This window comes from Taurulus bubalis, assembly GCF_910589615.1.
Source record: "Taurulus bubalis genome assembly, chromosome: 1".
NCBI lineage: Eukaryota > Metazoa > Chordata > Actinopteri > Perciformes > Cottidae > Taurulus > Taurulus bubalis.
In genome coordinates this window covers 15,863,350-15,886,873 of record NC_136589.1, presented here as the reverse complement: position 1 = coordinate 15,886,873, position 23,524 = coordinate 15,863,350, and the positions used below count along the sequence as shown (strand labels likewise).

At 42.6% G+C, this 23,524-nt stretch overlaps 1 protein-coding gene across 11 annotated transcripts in view; it reads right to left on the bottom strand.

The window, feature by feature from the left end:
- Positions 1-1,187: 1,187 nt before the first annotated feature.
- Positions 1,188-23,524, bottom strand: part of LOC306748609 (single-stranded DNA-binding protein 3-like) — a gene marked incomplete at its 3' end in the record, with an annotated part of 36,861 nt that continues 14,524 nt past the window's right edge. The window contains exons 5-18 of one of the 11 annotated variants that reach the window (XM_079231803.1): positions 13,503-13,592; positions 8,297-8,380; positions 6,934-6,993; positions 6,735-6,801; positions 5,008-5,072; positions 4,445-4,506; positions 4,271-4,316; positions 3,821-3,856; positions 3,660-3,714; positions 3,378-3,448; positions 3,016-3,094; positions 2,856-2,884; positions 2,657-2,758; positions 1,188-1,352 (exon numbers count right to left, since the gene is read on the bottom strand). In XM_079231803.1, coding sequence (XP_079087929.1) covers positions 1,188-1,352; positions 2,657-2,758; positions 2,856-2,884; positions 3,016-3,094; positions 3,378-3,448; positions 3,660-3,714; positions 3,821-3,856; positions 4,271-4,316; positions 4,445-4,506; positions 5,008-5,072; positions 6,735-6,801; positions 6,934-6,993; positions 8,297-8,380; positions 13,503-13,592 — 1,011 coding nt within the window. Of the gene's footprint in view, positions 1,353-1,607; positions 1,638-2,656; positions 2,759-2,855; positions 2,885-3,015; positions 3,095-3,377; positions 3,449-3,659; positions 3,715-3,820; positions 3,857-4,270; positions 4,317-4,444; positions 4,507-5,007; positions 5,073-6,734; positions 6,802-6,933; positions 6,994-8,296; positions 8,381-13,502; positions 13,593-23,524 lie in introns of those variants that run through there. The other 10 variants (XM_079231806.1, XM_079231807.1, XM_079231808.1 and 7 more) reach the window with 10 other exon arrangements.

The window sequence follows — 23,524 nt, the reverse complement described above, 5'->3', positions numbered from 1 at the left end:
CAAAAACAAAATCAGAGAAGGGTGGTGCGAGAGTGTCAATGCTGGCCCGTTGTAAAGGTGATAAAAGGGGGAGGACGGAGGTCTTTTTCTTCAAGGTGGACAAAGGGAGGGAGGTCACTCCTTTACAGTCAACAGAGCCACGCCTCCTCTTCCTGCTTTGCGCCGACGTTAAAAAAAACAAAAACTGATCAGCAGAGAGCCCGACGTCCTTCCAGAAGAGCCGGTGAGGATGACAACGTGGCTGCAAGCTAAGCTAACTGAGACTTCCATAAAGCACAGGCATACATCACAGTGTGTTGAGGACTCATCAGCAAAACAAAAACAATCCAAGCGCTCACTACAAGTTCAGCAGAGACGATCACACAGCCGACGCACGAGTCAGAGGGGACGGCAACCTAAGAGGGCAGTGGTAGAGGAAGCAGCATGAGGAGGAGGGATGTTCAGCACCTTCAGGGCTCAGAAAGAGGGTCTAATGATGTCTGCATATTTACACAGTTGCTACTAGTTCTGCAATAACCAAAACAAAAAACAGACAGGGATAACACTTTAAAAAAAAGTAACAATGATTCATAAGACAAATTTAAAGTACATAAATAAATAGCGCTGTGCATTTCACTGCATGGAAGCTACTAAAACCGGAGCCGCTTCCTCTTCTGGTTTTGGATTATTGAACAAGGGAGTTAAAAAAAATGTTTTGCTCGAACTCTGAGAAAGAAGAAGGAAAAAAAGAGGGCCAATCAGTACCGTGATGGATAGGATCCTACCAGCAGGGCCAGCGTGTTACACAGCAAAGGATTTTTGTGCACACGTGCTGTCTTCATCATAACAATGTGCCCGTAGAAACAACAGGAGTTAGAACCTAATCTTGAAAAATTATCATACCAATATCATTAATAACAATAATAAAAATAGCAATGCAATACGTACACAAAAATAAAAACAAATGAGGGGGGGGAACAAAGTTCACTGATCATCACAACATCTGTTAAAAATGTGCACAAACAATGTGTTGGGGGGGGGGGGGGGGAACAGCAACTAAATCAAAAGGATGATAAAGAGTCCAAAGTCGTGGTTGAGAAGCTTCCAGGCAGCTGCTAAAAGACTGACTGTGCGTCCTCATGGGAGGGCTGTCACCCAGTCTCTCTCTCCCTCTCCTTCTCTCTCTCTTTGTCCTCCTCCCCTTTCACTCATTGTCTAGAACCTGACAGGAAGCCAGGGAGGCCAGAGTCAGAGAGGAGGCTCTTCCTGTTGCTCTGCGACTGCTTCCTATTTAGACCGGCGGCCATCTTGCACGCTCCGGAAGGGCCCGTCTTGATTAGAGTCCCAGCATGCTCGAAGGCCGTCCCAGAAGGCTGTGTGGCGGCCGTAGAGTTCCCGAGTAAAAAGGGTGAAAGAGGGGAGATAGTGGATCCCGTATCGGTGGGTAGGCATGTGTGTGTGGGGGTCGCAGGTGTGTGAGGAGGGGAGCGGGTCCAATCCGAGGTGAAGTAAGGATTGATTTGAAGGGAAAAATAAGAAAAAAAAATAAAAAAAATCAGGTGCAGGGGTACAAAATAGGGGGGTGGGATAAAGAAAGAAAAAAAGAAGAAAAATGAGGAAAAGTAAAATCACACACTCATCGTCATGTTGGGTGAATACTGAAAAGAGAGAGAGGGAGGGGGGAGGAGGGCACAGATGAGTGGATGTGTCACCGACAACATGTGAACACCAGGGGGCGCTCAGACCCGGCCTGCAGAACGAGAGCAACAAAGACCTAATGCAACAAGGCTCTATACAAGTCATCAGCACTGTAATAACTCATATTTCTGATGACTAGGGCTGGGTATTGAATATCTTCTGGATTTGTAATTAGCAAAAAGCATCAGAAACAGTAAAACTAATAGCCTTGTTTACTTATTCTTAAACAAAATTATGTTTTCAAAATCTTGCGTTCATTTCAAAGCGTACAGAATTGCACCTCAAAGTGAGAAATTGGGGGAAAAGATCACTTTGGTGTTCAACCCTACACATGTATGGAGCGTTAAGACCGTAAGCAGGACCGGTGCAGGTCAGACTAGAGTCTACATGGTTTTGCTTGACTTCAGATTAGTTAGTGGATCTTATTCACAGGTCTATTGCAGCAGGATCGGATCCTCCTTCTCTTAAGCTTAATTTATGGTTCTGCGTCACGCAGAATGGTTACGGCGTCAGACCGGAAAGAGCAACTGCCGGAAATTACGTTCTTAGCGGACCAATCACAGTGCTTGCGGTCCGCGTTTTTGGAGGTGCACGTCAGGCGACGGCGTAGGGGTCTGCGTCCTGACCTGACGGAGAACCATAAATTAGGCTTTAAAGTGACCGTGTTAGGTTTGGTTTAGGTTTTCGTCCAAGTGAAGATCTCTACTCCAAACTGTTTTCGCTACTATTGCACCTTGAATTAGCATCTCTTTAAATTGCAAAGCAGCGCCTCTTCAGAGGAATAATAATATGAAGTGTTGGACTAAAAAAAAATACATACAAATAAAAATAAAAAAAAGGGACAAGACACAAAATGAACCAAAACAGATCAATATTTAAAAGTGAGGCGACCCCTCTGCTTGCATTCTGGCGCTGGTTTGTCATGAGGTCAGGGGTAACCGTTAAGGGTCGTGAGATGCCGGTCGATCGCTCTACTCACACTTTCGCTTTGGAATGGGTTCAAGAAGTTTCCGCCCATTTCGCCGTCGTCTCTCGGCGTGCCGGGAGGGTTGTTCATGCCCCCCATATTGTTAGGGGAGCTCTGGAGGGAGGAAAGGGTGAAAAACCATTTGATCAAACCGCGTCATTAAGAGTGCAGAAAGCAAAAGATTTCTTAAACACAAGATCACTTCACTCACCTTTGGCAACCCGTCCATGTCCCCGGACCCTGAGGGAGGGAAAGAAAACGGCTTGTATTTCAAGGTCAACTTGCTCAAAAAATAAAAAAGCACGGTTTACGTTGTACTCTATCAGCTGATCAGTGGTTTGTTAAGCCCCGCCCACCACGTTTAAACCCACCTAGTGAGCCGTTCATGTGGTGCGGCTCCATGGCTCCCATAGCTCCCATTGGCCCGTCAGGCCCCGGTCCCATAGGGAACTGGTGACAAGAAGAGAAGCGCACGCCTTATGAATGACTGCAATATTATTATTTTGCATATTTGACCTATTGTGGTCTTTTCAGCTTTGGGCGAAAAGGATAATTTTATTTATTCTTCCTTGTTCCAGTCGATTGATCACGTTTCTCTAACTCTGCTGCTGCCCGACGACGTCGCTAGAAACCACATTTTAAAGGTGGATTTGTGTAATTTTAAATCATTACGACATCCATCATTTATATATGTATAATATATGTAACTTCAATAATCATGTGTGAGACTCACGTTGGGTCTGTTGCCACCCGGTCCGATAGGATTCATCATTGTATAGATGTTTTCACTTGAGTTGGTAGAATCTGAGGAAAAAATGTAATTAAAATAACTTTAGTTACACGTTTTAGAGAGATAATGTTGATCACCAAGTAAATAAAATAGAAAGGAAAGCACTGATAGTGGGTCTATGAGGGGTCCGGTTCATGCTCGTTTAGGGAGAATAAAAAGGAAATGAGAGAGACGTCTATTTCTGGACACGAGGGTGAGTGCTGGGGACGTAGTTAGGTGACGCACCACCTGGGCTCGGCATGATGGGGGTTCCAGGTGGACCTCCTCCGCCCGGAGGACCCTGAGGGGAAACAATCGGTGATCGAGGTTAAAATTACACTCATCGGAAACGATAACAAAATTCTAAAATGTTCAGTATGCAGGAGAGCCGACGGATTTGAACTCACCACGTAGTTTCCTGGAGATGAGGAGGAGTACGCTATCTGCAGGGGAAAGAAGACACAGACGATCAGATCAGAGGACACGGAGTGGGAATCTTTACAGAAAAACACTTTATGATCCAACACAACAGTCATGCAATAACCCGGTACTTTGGTCAACGTATACATAGGCAGACTGCAACGATGAAATTTGCCGTTTTCGGGCTCTTTACGTTTTAATTCTAGAAATATATTGGAAAAGATGAACAGTAGTCACGAGTATCCCTCGATTCCAATGACTGATGGATGCTCGTCTCGATATTTGTGGAAGAACACAACCAACTACAAAGCTAAATCTCTCTGAGCCTCATATGGATAACATTTAGTATATTTGCTGTGCTGTAAACAGCCTTTTCCCCTCTTTCTTGGACCAACATCTTCACGTGGTCCCATATATAAAAGGACGTTCTCACTCACAGAGTTAGCATTAGGTCCTGGCCAAGGGCCTCGTCCTCCGGGGCCCCTGAAGCAAGAGAAGGAAGAGAAGAACAAAAAGGGAAGAGAGAAAATATGAAACGGCAACATGAAGAAAAACTTGTGGTAAAAGCAATCAAGAAATAAAGAGTCATTCTATTTGACGTTTTAACTCACATGTTCATTCCGGGCATCGGGCCGCCCATGGAGTTTGGAGGAGGCCTCATACCGCCATAATTCTGAGAGACAAGGTGTTAAAAAAGTTCAACGAGACATCGTTATTGATTCTCAAAAATATTCCCGTTATTGTTGATCTATAGGAGAATTTATTTCTTTAATTGGATTTGGACTTTTGTGCCACATTTTCTATCATCACATTATCCACATATGAGATGAGTAAACAGGATAAATATAGACTTCAAGAAAAGATACAATATTAGCCTGAAAGAGCAAATATATTACACAAGCAGTAATATATATATATATATATATATATATATATATATATATATATATATATATATATATATATATATATATATATATATATATATATATATATATTTCATTGAGAATAAATCAGTTTAGTTACATTAATAGAACTCATAACAGTAACTTAAAAACACCCGGGTAATCTTCACGAGAGTCAAATTGGCATTCAATAATACATGAATAAGTGTGTGTGTGTGTGTGTGTGTGTGTGTGTGTGTGTGTGTGTGTGTGTGTTTTCAGACTTCTACCTGTGGGCCCATGGCCATTCCTCGAGGCGGGTTCATCCTCATTGGTCCGCCCATGTTAGGATGTCCTACGAGAGCAGACCCGCAAAGTCACACATCACACACATGCTCCTATGTTACAGTCAGGAATTAAGGCTTCATCCTAATCCCATTAGTTGCAACCCCCTGAAGATGTAATTTGCAGCCTACAATCACGACCGACCCCTCACCGAGCCAGACACACAATCCACACGGGACAGAAGAACACAAGTTGTACAAACAATCCCAAATGTTTTGGGTGGTAGCCCGTGAGATAATTGATATAAATAAGGCATTGATTATACATTTTAAGCGTCAAATATATATATATTTGAAATATTTGTCCAAATATGAGGATTTGCATCTTGTATCAGTATGTACTAAATCTTTTTAAATTTATTTTTACTTTTATTTGCAAAAACACTATTTTTATATAACATTATAACACTTGAGCTCTGGGAGCCTTTAAACTATAAAAACTATAAAATAATGTATTTGTATGATAATACGTTTAAAATAACCTACCAGGCATGCTTTTATTATTGAAACATTTAAAATAAACAAAATGTTTACAAACACCAATAGTTTTAAGCTGTTGAAATAATTAAAATACTTTTGTCCAGAAATGTTCATGTTCTCAAATGTCAAGGTGACGCAACCATAAAGATTGGACTTTTATTTTGAAGTGGAGTGCAGAGGAGTTAACAGGATGTTGCATCATCAAAATACACCAACTGCCATCTGTGGCTGAGTGAAAAGATTTGTAGATCTCTCTGAAATATTGATTAAAATATCTACTTTTAACTTACAGGTAGGATGGTGCCCTTTTCATGTCAAGTCATACAACCAATCTAAAACTAGACATATTGTATTTGATCATATTTTTTTTTATCGTTTATTGTATTAACAAAGTATATGCATGAAGTTGCTATCAAGAACAAAAGCTAATGCTAGCGTCCTACTACGCCAGTTTAATTTTAAATTAGTTGCAAAACTCAGGTGCTTAGATGGCACTTACAGATAGCACTTTGTAGTTTAACTTTGTTGAAGAAATTATACTTTCTTGATTCTTGTTGTTCCGAGTTTGTACTCATGGTGGAATTGCACTTATTGTAAGTCGCTTTGGATAAAAGCGTCAGCTAAATGAAATGTAATGTCATGTAATGTGACGCAACTAGATGTCAAATGTCGCAACTGCAAGTAATTTCACTATATGCATCGTTATCTGACTTATCTTAAGATTATTTATTACATTTTTCAAATGGTTAACAGTGTTAAGTTAAATCTATTATACACATTGGAACCAATTTCATGATAATATTGAATATTCTTATACTATTTAAGATGCCACTGTCAAGTCACGAGAAATCAGCATGACACAGGGAGATAACATTGTCAGATGGCACAATTTAAAACGTCATTGTATCTGGTGCAGCCAGATACAATGACGTTTTAATTTCTATATTATTATTATTATTATTAGTTTCTCTATTTAATTGTAAAATCAAATGTTAAATATACTAAATACCTAGAGAACGCAATAATCTTAAATGATTATAAATATAAAACACAACCATAAAACAACAATGTGTTAGGCACTGTAGACACTCTCCAAGGGATAATTTCCAAAAGCTTCTGTGTGAAAAAAATGTTAGGACAATATATTTTTTTTTAAATACAAAATGACCACAGCCCATAATAGGCAGCTGTACCTTGAGGTCTTGTCGGGTCCAAACTGTTTGGCAGGAGTGGCTGAGATCCAGGGATCCCCCCCGGAGGCTGAGGCGAGACCAGACATGGACACACATTGAAACACGGACTCACCGACACACTTCAACACAGATACTCAACAAAATAACAAAAACAGTGTCAAAGAAATGCCCCCCCACCAAAAAAAGCCTGCTCTTGTACCTGGTTTGGCATTCGGAGTGCGGGGCGCGGTCCACCTGGATACCGTGGTGACATGAAAGGCTGCAGATGGGAGGACACACGGACACAAGTTCATTATTGATAAATCCCAGAGCTCTCAAACAGGAGAAGCACAGAAAACACACAGATGGACACGGCGTCGCTGGACGATGGATGATGACACTGAAGGATTCCCCAACAGATCCGCCCAGAAACACACTTGAGCTCGTCAGTGGTTTATGATATTTAAAAGATACCTGCTTGTACACACACACACTCAAAGCATCTGTGTGTGTGTGTGTGTGTGTGTGTGTGTGTGTGTGTGTGTGTGTGTGTGTGTGTGTGTGTGTGTGTGTGTGTGTGTGTGTGTGTGTGTGTGTGTGTGTGAAGCCGGCGCTCACACAGCTCCTTGCTCTGGCTGTGGTGTAAGCTGATTCTCGGCCTGTGGTCGGCCTGCGTAGTTACAGACACCACGGGCCAACAACGCCATCCAGAAGCCTCCGAGCAAAGCATGTCCACACTACACTCTCTCGCGCACACAAGCTGGAAACCAGGAAACCACAAGAATGAGGAAGAGCTGGGCTGCAGTGGTTAACGGGCAAATAATAGCTTCACCTCCACCGTGGCGTCTGTAGCGTCACTTTTCTGGAGAAGTGCTGAAACACACACACACACACTGGCTGAGAACCAGAGTTCACGACTGCTGGATGTAGTCATTACTTTCTTATCTAGTTGGAAGTCGAGCCACTCAAACCTCTTTCTCCCTACGTGTGTGTGTGTGTGTGTGTAAAGTGGGAGTGCACACGTTGTCCACAGTGTCACAATGTGACGCGCCCATAGTGCCTGTCCCTTGTTTTATTTATAAGGTGCAAGAACAAGTTGGCAGAGCAGAGTATTCTGTGTGCTTGAGAGTGTGTGCGTGTGTGTGTGTGTGTGTGTGTGTGTGTGTGTGTGTGTGTGTGTGTGTGTGTGTGTGTGTGTGTGTGTGTGCGCATGTGTAGGAGCAGATAAGTGTGCAACCCCCCACAAGCTGCTCTGGAGGTGGGGCAAGGAGTGAATTATTCATCCCACAGAGGGATTGCCCATTCTGGGCCCCGGAGAGGAGCAAGGCCTCGCTGCCTCTGGATGCTCGGCTTTTATTTAAAAAAAAAAAAAGAAGAAAAAAAAGGAGCTGGGCGGGACCAGAGAGTCCGACATCCACGAGGAGTTAGCGCGGACAGGACTAGAGCTAGCGGGGGTCGGAGAGGACGAGGAGAGTGTGTGTGAGCAATGAGCTGGAAGGAAAAGAGAGCTTGTGTGTGGGTGCGGTTGGTTTAGTGGGAATGAAAGAGAGCTGGGTGTTTGAGAGGAAGAGTTTGCGCCTTACCTGGCCATGGGGTCCCATCATGGGGTTGCTTGGGTTGTGTGGGGGGGGCTGTGCGTGGGGGGACTGCTGAGAGCCGGGTGGTCCCTTTAAGAAAGAAGAGCGATATAAGAGAGGGGAGGGCCCAAAAGTGGGCTTTACACCTGGAGGAATTACCCCATCAAAATCATAAAAAAACAGAGGGGAGTGAGGGGGAAAACGTCAGCAGGGAGTCTTGAGGTCGAAGAGGAAGCAGAGGAGCAAGTTAGATAATGAACTCCTCAACAAAACAACCAGAATTAAAAGCCAAAACTAATGTTTATTTTTTACTGGATTGCTTTAACATGTGGACTTTGATGAAAAAGAGATGAATCCTCAGGACCCTTGGGTCAAAAGGACTGGGTGTGGTTGTCCTCTCCACCATGTGGGGGCAGTGTTGCCCAAAGGCTCACCGCAACAGGACAGGAAGCAGCAGGACCGGCAGGAGTGGCAACTTCAGGCCACAGAGATGTGACTGACAAAAACAAGCGACACAGTCGGGGGTGTTTTCCTGCTCACTGTTAGCCGACGTCAGCAATGAAAGCTGCTCGGACGCTGCTGTGTTAGTGCCGACCTTTCACCCTAATAAATAACTTGTTATGCAACAGTTGCGTCCCCGTAAACGTCAATTCCCAAAAGTGAAAACGCGCACGGAGCACAAGCCATACTCCTGAGGGTCTTGATATCACTTTAGAACAGAATTTAAGTCGACTGTCTGAAATTTGTAGGAGGAGTAGTATTTGGCGTAAATGCAAATATATGCTAAAATTAGCATAAATGGGCCGAAAATGGCAAATTGGCCGAAGAACTGTAGCGCCCCCTATTGTTCAAATTGGACGCCTGATTTATGCAAGTTAGGGGATGCGATGTGCACATATACCCCAAGTTTAGAGTCGTTTACCCAAATAGTTTTAATGTTATGAGTGTTTAAAAACAAAAACACGCCCCTAACAGGTTGATTGGTCGATATCTCCTCAACGCAATGAGATATCAAAGAAAATCTAATGCAGTATTGATGATCCAGTGCCATTGATGATACGTACCAAGTTTGGTATGAAACGGACCAAGCGTTTAGGAATAAACTACAATTAAAGCTGCTCGCAGCTGTGACTGGGCCCTCGCTTCCAGCACGTCGGACTCGAACATCCGCCTGGCAGGCGAACGTTCTCGGTGTATATATGTGTGTGTATATATATATATATATATATATATATATATATATATATATATATATATATATACGAAAACAAAATTGGCCGACTTCTGGTACGGTTTAGAGCATGGTCCCAAGAGAGTTATTTTTAAGTTTATATGTGGTACATACACGTCTACCAAATAGTGTATGTCTATGTTGAATGTACTGCGAGGGCTGCTTTGTTGAATTTAGTTGAATTTACCCCTAAGAAGTTAATGGGTCCTTTTCTTTTGAACACAAAGAGATACAAACAAGCTTTTGACATATTTTTATGAAATTGAACCTTTAATGATCCACAGAGAATTTTGTAAAAATCGAAGCCAGCGTTTAGGAAGATTTGAGGAAAAAATTGTTTTTATCAAAATTCAAAAAGGTGGAAATTCTAAGTCGGCGGACTTTAGTGCGACCGCGTACTTTTTTGTAGAGCAGACACAACCGGACATGTGTGCCAAATTTCAGGTCAATTGGTGATAGGGGGCAAAAACTGTGGGCTTTCACAACTCACAGGTTGTCAAAAAAAAACATGTTTTTTTAGGGGGCGCTATCTGACTTCCTGTACGGTTTAGAGCATGGTCCCAAGAGAGTTATTTCTAAGTTTACATGTGTTACATATTCCTAGCAAGTTTCATACATGTAGGTCAACCGTAGCGCTGGGGCTGATTAATTGAATATTTGTAGGGGGCGCTATCGAGCCGAAGTTCCAGTTTTGAGTCATTCAAGTCATATCAGGCAACTACATCTTTGCCTTTAATTGTGTGTGCCAAGTTTAGTTACGTTTCGAGCATGCTTAGTCCCTCAAAAGTACCTTCGTTGTTGACCGCGAAGGATGGGGCGCCACGGCAACAGCGTTACACAAAAAATCAAAAGCTTTAGGGGCTGACATCATGAAAGTCTTATGTTTGTCTAGAAGTAATTGGAAGTTGATCTGATTGACCGACTAAGAGAAGCAAGCCAAAGTATAGAAATATTTACTTCATGTTGCCATTAGGTGGCGCTATGACTCTAATTAAAAATTTGACTGCACATGTCTTCAGGCCTGGAGGCTGATCAAACATGTGAAACCTGGAAAGGATCTTATCATGTGGAGTCGAGTTACATCGGTTTATTCGGTCATGGCGAAGGATCGAACTTCTGCGATGGACCGACGCTACGCCGTTCAACGGATCCTTACAATCTTCAAGGTGATGCATTATCAATGTCTTAAGTCTCTTCCGACACATTTTGAGAGGGATCTGAATAATCTGTGAGGAGCACGGTGTACAAGTAGAAAACATGTAACTTCCTGTTGCCTCTAGGTGGCGCTATGACTAGGATGAAAATTGATCATATGGATGTCTTCAGGGTCAAAAGGTCATGACATCTGAGAAATACGGAGCAGGTTACATTATGTACGGCCGAGTTAAAGCAACTTCCATTTTCATGGAAAATGGTGTCTCTTTGCCGCTGCTCTGTGCTCACATAGTTCGATATTTTGAAAATCCTTTGATAACTTTTCCCTGCAAAGGTCTCAACATCATATTGCCCGAATGTAAAATCAATCGTGTCTAATCTGTAGGAGGAGTTCGTCAGAATACAACGCCTGAAAACAAGGAAAAGGCCAAAATTGAGCGGTTCACTGCAGCGCCCTCTAGTGTTTGAATATTCTGAAATAATTTGGGTACGTTAAGGGACACGATGTTGACATATGCTACAAAGTTTGTGAAGATAGGCCAAGTAATTAGGAAGTTATGTGTATTGACATATTGAGCCACGCCCCTAAGAGGTTAATTGGTTAATCACTTCTGAACGCAATGAGATATCAACAAAGTGGGAGATATCATTTGATCACATTGAGCCAATGATGATCCACAGAAAATTTCGTAAGAAACGGACCCAGCGTTTAGGAGGAATGGGCAAAAATGTGTTTTTTACAAAATTCAAAATGGCGGAAAATCTAATTAGGCGCATTTTAATTTCACGGATGAGTTTTTTGTAGAGCAGTCCCACCCGGACATGTGTGTAAAATTTCAAGTCAATCGGTCATAGTTGGCAAAAAGCGTAGCCTTTCTGCCTAAAGGGGGCGCTATAGAGACATTTTCTCAGACTTTTGGTCGACACCCAAATTATAGTCAGTGCTCGGGCCCGAATAATGTGTTTTTCACAAAATCCAAGATGGCGGAAAATATTCATAGGCAGACTTTATGGGTCTGAGAGGCTTTTTTGTAGAGCATGTGTGAATTTTTTCAAGACAAAAAGGGGCGTCGCCGGTCCAACTTGTAGGGGGCGCTAGAGAGTCATTTTTTGGAACTTTTTTCCCCGGCTTTAATAGATCTCTATTTTCACCAGACCTGACAAGTGTTCCAAATTTGGTGAGTTTTTGAATATGACAAGTCCCCCAAAAAGACGCCCAATGTTCTAAAATAAGAATCATGAATAATAATAATAACCCTTTGTATTTCAATAGGGTCCTCTCGGGACTGACTACGTCAGTCGCTCGGACCCTAAAAAGAATCCCAGCAATTTCAATAGGGTCCTACTAGGACTGACTACGTCAGTCGCTCGGACCCTAATAATAAAAATCCTTTGTATTTCAATAGGGTCCTACTCGGACTGACTACATCAGTCGCTCGGACCCTAACTACGAACGTGATCCATATTTGCAGCGAACAACCAGAGCGTTGCATTACAATGAAGTCCCTTGAACACAACATACACACAAACCCTCGTCCAATCTCACTCCCCCACCAATGTTATAAATAGCATGTCCATGTGTCTCCTCACCATCTCCCCCAACCCTTCCCCTTGTTTATGCAGTCGTACTCTCAGTAATCCCATCCTCACCACCACCATCATCACCTCAGAACATCACCTCTCAACAAGCAAACAATGGAGTGGTTGGTAGCCACAGAAACAAACACTAGACCACAATCCTGGTGGCACCGATCTTTTACATTTCCCTCCCTTTTCCTCCCACCTCTCTTCATCTCCATCCTCCCCATCCTCTGACTCTTCTTCAACCACCATATCGTGCCTCCTGCCAAATGCCAGTGCTGTCCATCACACCGCTGCCTCACGGAGGGGTGTGTGTGTGTGTGTGTGTGTGTGTGTGTGTGTGTGTGTGTGTGTGTGTGTGTGTGTGTGTGTGTGTGTGTCGGCCTGCATGTGTCGGCCTGCATGTGTCTCATTCTAGTCCGTTCTTCAGACAGCCGTCTCCCACACAAAAACCTTTCCCGTCACAGAGGCGAGACAGAGACGGGTTGGAGAGGCAATGGATGCGGGATGGTTGAATCACGGCGGCGAGAGAGCGAACCTTGGGTGTATGAGAGGTGTGAGTATCAGAAGCTCGGGTGGGTGTAATCATCGGGAGTGGAATAAAAATAAATAATAATAGTCATCTGATCAAACACGATTAGTCCAGTAAGATTTTCTTACTAGACCTTCGACCGATTCTGGATTTTTGAGGCCGATATTGACACTTTATCAATAATCTGTTCATACATCACCTGATTATCTTTTTGTTTTACATATATAACATTTTGTGATTCTTTAGAGCTGATGTTTCTTACGTGTTCGAAACATTCTCACTCTATTTAAGCTAAACGAGCCCAGAGAATTAGCTGAACAACGGATGATCAAAGTTTCAAAGTTGTTTTACTGCTGAGATTTCTGCCCAAACACAAAGACCAACACGGTTATATCTTTCACAACTTATTTGCCTGCTGATATCAGACCAGCGCTTTTAATTAGTCGGAAAGGTTCTGCCTTTTTTTCTAAAGAAAGATAACTAACATTTTTGATATTTCTGTGTTTTAGAGTCAAGTGAGAGTCAATAGGTGGGCAAATTCTTCTTTAAAACATGACTGAATATAACAAATAAACTGTACTCTGAGATACAATAAACCATCTGAGAGATGGAATATAAAGACGTCAGGTGTGCGGATGGAGGTGAGACAGAGATGCGTGGTATCGGAGGGGATGGAGGTGGAACAGGGAGGTGATGGTGTGGGGAAGTCTTACCTGGAAGAAGCCCGGGGGCATGGGACCACCTGGCATGGCGTCGTTTGGGGGCATGTTGCCCATCACGGGGCTGGGCGCCGCCGCCGCGCTCTGAAACACACAAGCGCTGGGATTAAATGTGCTGTTTTTGTGTGCAAGTGTCCATCTGCTCTACAGTGATATTTATGTACATCATGCACTTGTCAAAATATTACTATAGGGGGCAGTGTCTGCACCTGCAATGGCAGCAAACTCCCATCTAAAAGTTTATAGTTAATTCAGAAAAAGTTCTATTAAAGTTCTTTTAAACAGTTCCTTAAATCTGTGGCAGAGAAAAGAGAAAAACAAGTGAAGTTTCACAGCGAGAGCCCGCCGAAGTGTTCGCCGGGTACAACAGTACGTGCTGCAAAAGAGTCGGGCGACTGGGAGAAACATTCATGAAGTTTCAGTGACGCAAAGCTTGAAAAAAAACAGATTTACTGGCCGATATGAGCCGTTTATTCATCTACAAGTTGGTAGATGAATCAGGATTATATTTAGTATCTGTTATGGTCCAGCTCATATATAAGAACACAGCTCTACAGTGTGTTTGGTTATGAGGTTATTTGAGTTAATCCAAGGAAAACTAAAGAACTATCATAGAGAAATATAACTTGATAAAGTTATTTTTTCTTCACTGTGTCAGATGCGTACTTTCATTTCATGCTGAATGTACTTTTGGAGTCTGTAGGTTGTGATACATTGTATCAAAATATAATACAAAGTGTCTTTATGTATTGTGTCTCAATTTATGTCACATTTTCATTTTATATGAGGAATGTTTCCTGTGGTTAACCTTTTGGTTTGTTTTATTTCACTTTGGATTATGTTTATTTACCTAATCTTAGTTTGACTTTACTTTTTTTTCCTACTGCTTTTGTTAGTTTACAATTTATCTTTTTGAAGACATGTCATAGTAGTTTGTATATTAAATATCAAAAATAAATATTGAACACTACAATGTAATATGTAAGCATTGCATGATCATTTGCAGATTGATCATAAAGTATAAGTATATATATATATGCATTTTTTATAATATAAATAATATATTTTTACACATGATAAAATAATCATTATTTAAAATCCTGCATATGATTTAGTGATTTCCATTAGTTGAAAAAATAGCAACAAGTCATCAGCAAATAATTTGAACAGTTTTTTAGCTTTTAATACTTCATAATACTGTTAATAGATCATACTTATTAATACACAACAATACTGTTAATAGATCAAACTTCATAATACACAACAATACTGTTATTAGCTCCAACAACGTGACATGTACTCAAAGTACACCCACAGTCTAAAACTGAGGAGTATTGATGCCGTTTGAAGGAGGGACGCTCTTAGCCGAGCATGTTTTCAAAGATCTGTATCTGATCAAATAATGTGTTTCTGTAGTTTCCACAAATCCATCCGAGGGAGACTTCCTCTCAAGTTCAGAAGAAGCTAGACTCATGCACTAAATTAAGTTCAGCAACTTTATAGTTTTAAATCATGATCTTTAATACGTTGATTAAAATGGGGCCGAATTTCAAGGCTCTAATTTATGTATCAGATTCAACATAAGTAAATATAAGTATTGGATCTGACTATGTATCGACAGATATTGAACTGTTTAACTATCACTGATCATTTTAACACACACATATAAACAATAGCATTATAGTTTCTAATCATCTTCCCATCAATCAAACAATATGGAACAAATAAAACTAAAATAGAGGAGAGGGGGTGAAGGCCTCAGCACGGGAGTTAAATATGATATAACTGTATTCTTGTCAACACACATAGACCAAGACGCATGTTCAGAGTGCTTACATAAGCACGCCGGAACAAACACACACATGCACGCGAGCACATGAACGCGCAAAAACAGAGACGCACACAGGAACACACAAAGAGTTGCATCACAGGCTCATAAAGTGCAGCCCTTCAGTACAGAGAGGCAGACAGGGACGAACCACAGGCTACAGACCAGAACAGGGAGGGGGTTTAGGACCCAGGGGAGGGGCCTACTTGCTCGCTCGCCCCCCCTCTATACACACACGCACCTACCGTTCCACCAGCACGCTCACCTAACAAACACACAACATCCATGTGACATACACTGTATGCTTGGACAACAACGCATATTACCAATTACACACATGTACACAAACGCACTCACTGCCCTTCGCCTGACTATCTGGAACCAACACACATACAGATGGGGGGAACGAACGAACGAACGAACACACACACACACACACACACACACACACACACACACACACACACACACACACACACCTCCCCCCATCTTTATGCTAATTCTGCTAGTGAACATGAGCAGGCCACTGAGTCCCTGGGGAAGAAGCCGGGTTGGCTGCCTCTTTCTTTCCTCCTCCATCCCTCCCATCTCTTCTTCTGCACACTTTTCTCTCCATCTTTTATCCTCTCTGTGACCCCCCCTCACTTATTTTTCACACACACACACACACACACACACACACACACACACACACACACACACACACCTTCTTCTCTCCCCCCCCCCCCCAGTAGGGTGTCAGCAGCTTGCAGAAGCTGTTGCTATGGAGACAGGTCCTATCTGCACTCTGTCCCCCTGGCATCCCCCGCTCCAGGAGCGCAGAGAGAGAGAATAAGAAGATGCAGGGGAGAGAGAGAGACAGAGAATAAGAAGATGCAAGAGAGAGAGAGAGAGAGAGAGAGAGAGAGAGAGAGAGAGAGAGAGAGAGAGAGAGAGAGAGAGAGAGAGAGAGAATAAGAAGATGCAAGGGAGAGAGAAAGAGAATAAGAAGATGCAGGGGAGAGAGAGATAAGAAGAAGAAGATGCAGGAGAGCGAGAGGAGACAGAAAGAGAATGAGAAGATGCAGGAGAGCGAGAGACTGAAGGATAGAAAGAGAGCGAGAAGGAGAGAGAGGAGAGATAGAAAGAGAGAGAAGGAGAGACAGAAAGAAGGAAGGAGAGACAGACAGACAGAGAGACTGAGTTAGAAGACACCAGAGTGAGGCAGATGAAGAAGAAATGATAGGGGGAAGAAAAGAAAGGAGAGATATTTCTGTCAGTCAATCACTCGGTCACATTTTCGTCGTCGACTATCACTGACCGACTACCTGCTCCTGAACACCCCTTTATGAGAGCAAACTGAAAGCGTGCAGACAGTGGAGGTATATTTAGTATGCAGTCGGTCTTTATTAAAACCCACCGGCCCGGGGAAATACAGGAGGATCAAACAGAGCTTCTTTTAGTTGTTCTGGTGTTCCACAGTATCGTCTACATCTACCTTTTCCCAACTCTCAACGCTTGGTTGATGGCAAAAATAAACAACACGGCCTCCTTGGATCCAGATAAATCTATGGGAGCTAGTCTTGTTGAAATTGTGCAGGTAAACAAGTATTCCTGATGCACATGCAGCATACAGGCATACACCTTTATATCAGGTATTAACATTTATATCAGGTATATGCATACCTTTATGCAAGAGGAACAAGCTCCAGAACACGTTGAAACCAGCAGCAGACATTAGTGCTGCACTAATTAGTTGATATAATGAACATGGATTTTTTTTTTGTAGCCGAGCTGAATTATTCATTCTCGGGCTGGATGTATGGAGAGGATTCTGTAAAGGAAGGACAGTGCCAAGGAAGGATGTAGCAAAGGAAGGTATGAGCAAAGGGAGGTTTGAGCAAAGGGAGGATTCTGTAAAGGAAGGATAGTGCCAAGGAAGGATAGTGCCAAGGAAGGATAGTGCCAAGGAAGGATAGTGCAAAGGAAGGATAGGGCAAAGGAAGGATAGGGCAAAGGAAGGATAGGGCAAAGGAAGGATAGGGCAAAGGAAGGATAGTGCCAAGGAAGGATAGTGCCAAGGAAGGATAGTGCCAAGGAAGGATAGTGCCAAGGAAGGATAGTGCCAAGAAAGGATTGAGCAAAGGAAGGATTGAGCAAAGGACGGGATGAGCAAAGGACGGGATGAGCGAAGGACGGGATGAGCGATGGAAGAAATGTGCGATGGAAGAAATGTGCGATGGAAGAAATGTGCGAAGAATGAGCAAAGGAAGGCTTGAGCAAAGGAAGCACAACTTTTTTTTCTTCTTTAATACCTGACGTGCAGCAGGAAGGAGAAGAAGAATACGCTTCTTTCATTGAAGCGGGCTGAAAGTTCAACAAAACCCACAGGACATTTTCAAATGTCTGGGGATACTTCCTTTTTTTTTTTAAATGGCCTTCCTCGGCAGCGTGACACAAACTCTGCGTCAAAGCATCTCGGAGCCCTGTCTGCACAAATATACGTTTTTAACGTTTCTTGTTGTCAATAGCACACGATCTGGACTACAGGCCTGAACTGCAGCTCCTCGTTGTCCTAACTTTAGCTTCTTCTTTTTTTTTATTAAAGCAGAATATAACATTGTCTGACTAACAATATATGTAAGGATCTACCGACTGGCTCACTATATTAAGAAAGGCTACACCAGCTATGAGTCTTTTCTTTGCCATAACATAAAACATTAGGAAAAGAGTCATTGGTATCTTATTGTCTGCATTAACATCAAGTTCACGCCACCCTGTAGAGATACAGCTGTTGGCGCTGGTATTTGTGGAAATATTCAATCAAAACTTAGAATGATTTTTCACATATTGTTAACACAGAACATATTTAATTCTGGCCAACTTTCTGACCAGTGCAGTCCAAAGTCTGTTGATATTTTCACAGAGCGTTCCACCCTTTTCTCTTTCTACGATGACGCGCCGGAGTGAAGGATTTGTTTGCCTTATTGGTGGCGTGACCACACGGCAGCTGTCTCCTCTCGCCTCTCGCCTATCCATTCCTATCCTCCCCCTCCCAAAAAAAGGCCCCAAAATACCGTGAAATGCTCCTTAAAAGCACCACTTTTAAATATTGTGTTAACCAGAGATGTGCTTGTAAGTGAAACAAGTAATTGAGCATGAAGAAGCATTAAAATAGAGCGATAAGTCGATTGATTGACTAAGAGGAAGGAGCCCTATTTCATTAAATTTTTTTAAATATTATTATTATTATATATTTTTTCAAACACAAATAAATTGACTGGTTCCAACACACACACTCTGATCCCGGTTCTGGTCCTTTAGTGCAGACCCTCCGAGGAGGGTTAACTGGTTTGGTCTGTGAGAAGCAGGTTAAGCGCTCGCTTCAGGCATACAGGCTGCACAACCTTTGATTCTTTCTGTAAACATTCACGCTGCTTCAGTCGGGAAATGTGTGGTGAAGTTAATCCTCCTTGAGTCACTGCGATGGCGTCTTTGTAGCAAAAAAAAAGAAGATTTCCACTGTGACGTGCTAATCCACAGTTGTGGCTCCCTGCGAGGACACAGTGTTGTGTTTGCTTTTCCTCCTCAACACAAACCCACAATGTTGATGAACAATCTATCAGGGAACAAAAGACTAATGATTTGATTGGCTGCTACAGTACAGTATGTAGATGGCAGTACAGAAGAGCATTGATCCCTCCCTCTTCATTTCCCTCTGCCTCCCTTCACCCATCGGACCCACTGGACAGATCAATAGTGCTCAACACATTATTGACCTCCGGCTGATACCTTTCACAGGGATAAAGACAGAGACATAAACACTGGATGGAGAGAGGGGAGAGGGAGACAGCGCATGCATCTCTCTCCGTGTGTGTGTGTGTGTGTGTGTGTGTGTGTGTGTATATCCCTGCCTGGAGAGGGTACTAATCTACATTCTGGTTCACACTGATATGTACCTCATCACTGTCTCCTTGACCTGCTGTCCTTTGCGCGCAGAGAGAGGGAAAGAAGTGTGTGTGTGTGTGTGTGTGTGTGTGTGTGTGTGTGTGTGTGTGTGTGTGTGTGTGTGTGTGTGTGTGTGTGTGTGTGTGTGTGTGTGTGTGTGCGCGTGCGTGCGTGCGTGCGCGTGTGTGTGTGCGCGTGTGGAAAAACAGCTGACTGTGGCGATCTGGCTAATTTATCAGCCCAGTCAAAACAGTGTGTTTTGCTCTGGAGCAACAGGATACGGCTGCTACTCTCACCGTTACGTCTGCGTCTGACAAACAAATGCACACACACAATCTCTGAAAGCCCAGCTGGTCCTCAAAACTGGCACAACACGCACAAATGTTTCCCCAAAAGCTGCTGCCAAAGCATCAGTACTGAACCAGACAGGCGCACACACACAATCCACTTAACTAACACACTCCAGAGAGGATGAAAGACAAGAATATGAGAAGAATGAGAACAGGAATATTATTTCAACTAAACTTTTTCTAGATTTTCTAAAAACTTGATACTGAATTTTCATATATTCTGAATAATGCTGCTTTCACCTGTGTAATACAGACTGTGTAACACTTTTACTGCGGCGTTTCCTTACTTTGTCTCACAGCTAATTATCGCGTTAAAACACGCTCTTTTCACTTCCTCCATGACTGATGGTGCTGGTGGCAGAGAAGAGGCTGAACGAGAGGTGAAGGTATGCAAGCAAGCATCTTTTGGGAAAATAGAGCTGAAATGTATATTAGTTTAGGCTTACGGTTAAGTTAGTAAAAAACATGGGAACATACTTAACGAATAAATCATGACATACAGCCGTTGCAGGTGGTTTAAATGCTGAATAACATATACTTGGCTTTAATGGATCTTTTAAGAAACATTAAAAAAACTGGGTAAAGCCAACCTGCTGCCAGTAACTGTAACCAATACAGCTGAGGTTAAATATTTAAGGAACATTTAAGGCAATAAGAACAACTAAAATTACACCAATGTCAATATTTAAAAAGGTGTTGGAAGATACTGAAAAGTCTTAAAATGTAAAAAATAAAATAAATCATGTTTCCACTACCCCCCAGCGACCCTATACGTGGGGGGGGGGGGGGGGTCAGGCGCTCTGGGGTTCCCCTCTACCCATTCTTCAAGTAGTCGTATGAACCCCCTATGAGTTCTAATAGTTGTGTTATTTTATATAATTTTTTCAGAATTTAGTTGTGAAAAAAAAATGTATATTTTCAAATAACGCACTTTTATAACATATTTTGATCATAACTATGAACATCCAGCATGATCCGAGCATCATTTTATCAAGATTCCCCAAAAATGCCTTGTCGAGCCATCCCTGAGTTGTGCCAACTCCATGGTTAAAGGCCTAAACAACAACCTGCAGAGTTGTAAGACCCCTCTTAACCCTTTGGGGCGGGGCCCGCGTCGACGCGGCCGGGCAGGTGTTTAAGTTTTTAATAAAAATTATATCATCACAATAATACGTCACAGAGATATGGTTTCAAATCTGGCGGATATGGTTTCCACTTCCGCGTCTGAGCATCTGTACATGGACGTGTCTTACGACGTGTGCAAAGCTTCAATGTGAGTCAGAAGATGCCAAGCAAAGAGTCCTGAGCAAAGCTATTGGAGGGGACAGACGGCGCAGCTTCAGTGCCTGAAGGATTCGCTAACAAGGAGCTACCCGGAGCGAACGGGCCAGATAGCTGGCTACAGCATTTCTGTGAGACTGAACGGTGAGTAATCAATTGTTGTCCCTATCACCGTTAACTTTCTTACAGTGAACTTAGTATGACCAGTAGTGTTGGACCTCCATTATGTGTTTGTAAGACCGTAGCTAACGTGTGTTTGATGACGATAGCTTGGCGTTAGCGCGTCACTAGATAGCGCCGTTTTGGATGTCTCTTACGTGTCTACGACTGAACGGTGCATACTCAACTGTTGTCTCTATCACCGTTAACTTTCTTACAGTGAACTTAGTACGTCCAGTAGTGTTGGATCGCCGTTAATCGTTACTACAGTAGTGTTTATGTCACGTTAGGTGCTGCTAACACGGCGAGAGCTAACGAGAGCTAACGAGAGCTAACGGAGATAGTTGACTATAGCTATGAACGGTGGGTAATCAACTGTTGTCTCTATCACCGTTCACTTTATTTCAGTGAACTCATACTGACTTGTATTAATGTATTTTACAGAGTGGATTCGGAGCTCCGAGGGTCCAGAGGACAACATGCAGCATGCAGCTGCAGCAGTCTCCCTGTCTGTCTGCCTGACAACACATCACCATAGCAGGCCTCAAAGCCAGCCACAGCTCATCATCCCCACCATATAATAATAAATTTGGTTTTTGACATTTATCTACATGTGTTTACCATTTTATTCATATATTCCACTGCTTTTGTGAACCTAAGACCTTTGGTAAACCAATTTCCATCACCAAAACCGATATACCACATGAGTAAAGTTATGTTTTCACAACAAATATGAACAATTTCCAAAATCAAGATTCAATTTTTCAGCTTTAGTCATATTTTCCTCATTATATAGATAGCTGAGATTCTTCTGTAATTTTTGTATGCATGCATCATATGCAAGTGATTTTAAAAAGGGACATTTAAAAATGATGTAAAATCGAGAAAATGACCCCAGACCACAGAGTGTTAATGACCTAAAGAATCGGAGACATTGGGGAGTTACCATGGAGTTTTAGTCAAAAAACGGTGTCGTTCGGTTCAAAAATGTAAAGGTTGTAAGTTGTATGCCTTCTCACCATATGTTTGGGGGTTGCTGGGTAATAAAATGTCCAGGAAGCTCTGACGAAGACGTGTGGCGCAGTCTAAGAAACCTTCCACCTTCACAGAAGCCTCCAGAGTCAAAACGCAACAAGGAAGTAGGGGGGAAAAAAAACAGTCTGGGTGCACACAGATTTTTCAGGGACTAATATACAGAGATGAATCGATATGTGTAGACTCCTACAAGCTCGTAGGGTTACAAAGAGGTGTCGTTTATTGAAATCCGACTTTGTAAAGTGTACTTATGAACGCTTTTGTAAAACGTTACGGCTGCCGCCAAAAATGACGGCGATGTTACGGGGTTTATGTAATTACATAAACTTAACGGTAAGTTAAATTTTTTCTGTTCATCAATAACTCTTCCCACAAGGCTTTACTGTATTTCAGCCATTTGAATGAAGTTAATCAAGGTTGCGGTTCCGAAGATACTTTGCGAAACGTCACTTGACTTATTCTTCTCTTTCCTGTCCGATAATGAGCGCTGGGGAGCTCTGGGGTACACAGGCAAGTAGAGTTTGAGAAGAAATGTAAAGTGTAATTCAATATAAGAACCATTACTTTACAAAAATAATAGTTTTTTTCTTATTTTTCTAAATTAGTCTATTCCCCAATATAAAGCACACATGCATAGATCTCCTGTGGTAACTCAAGTCTCCTCTCACTCCATTTTTAAATACCTTAACGGTCTCTTCTTCATGTTGTCTACACTGCCCTCTCCTCTACGGCACAACTCGGCATTGTGGGTAAACGGCTAGATTAGGCAATCAATCTTCTCCCGGTAACAGAGGTAGTAATGGTGGTGAGGGAGGGAGGGTCAGGGCAGAGATACAAAAGGAGGAGGAGAGTGGGAAAGAGGGAGAGAGTGGGAAAGAGGGAGTGAGCGATAAGGCGAGTGAGACGAGATGAGGCGGAGTGGTCGAGGGAGAGAGTAAGAAATATAGGAAAGAGTGTGGGAGGAAAGAAGGTGGGGAAAGAGGAAACCCCGAGCAGAAAGGAAACATGACGAGAGCATGCTGGAGTTGCACAAATGCAAAAGAAAGAGTGAAGAAGAGTGAGAAAGTAGTGCAAGAGAAATGCCCAACGTGGGCTGAAGTGTAAAGCAAGCGTGAGGAGCAACAGTGCAGGTGAGAGACGGAGGGAGACGAATGGAGGATCAGGAAGAACGGGTGCAGATTTAACACTGCACATGCATGCACACATGCTTTCTTTACTACGTATCTTATGTTCAACCAATTCAACCACATGCAGCTTTTAACTCTTTAAAATAAATGCTAATGACGTCATCTCGTTGCCACGGTCTGCACGAAACACGAGGAAGACCAAAACATCGCGCTAACAGGGAGGTGTGCTGGAGAAATAGGACCAATGTTTATGTCAAGTCTTAAACTTCTTGTTCCTCACACTGCTCGAACATGGGTGGATCTGCTCCT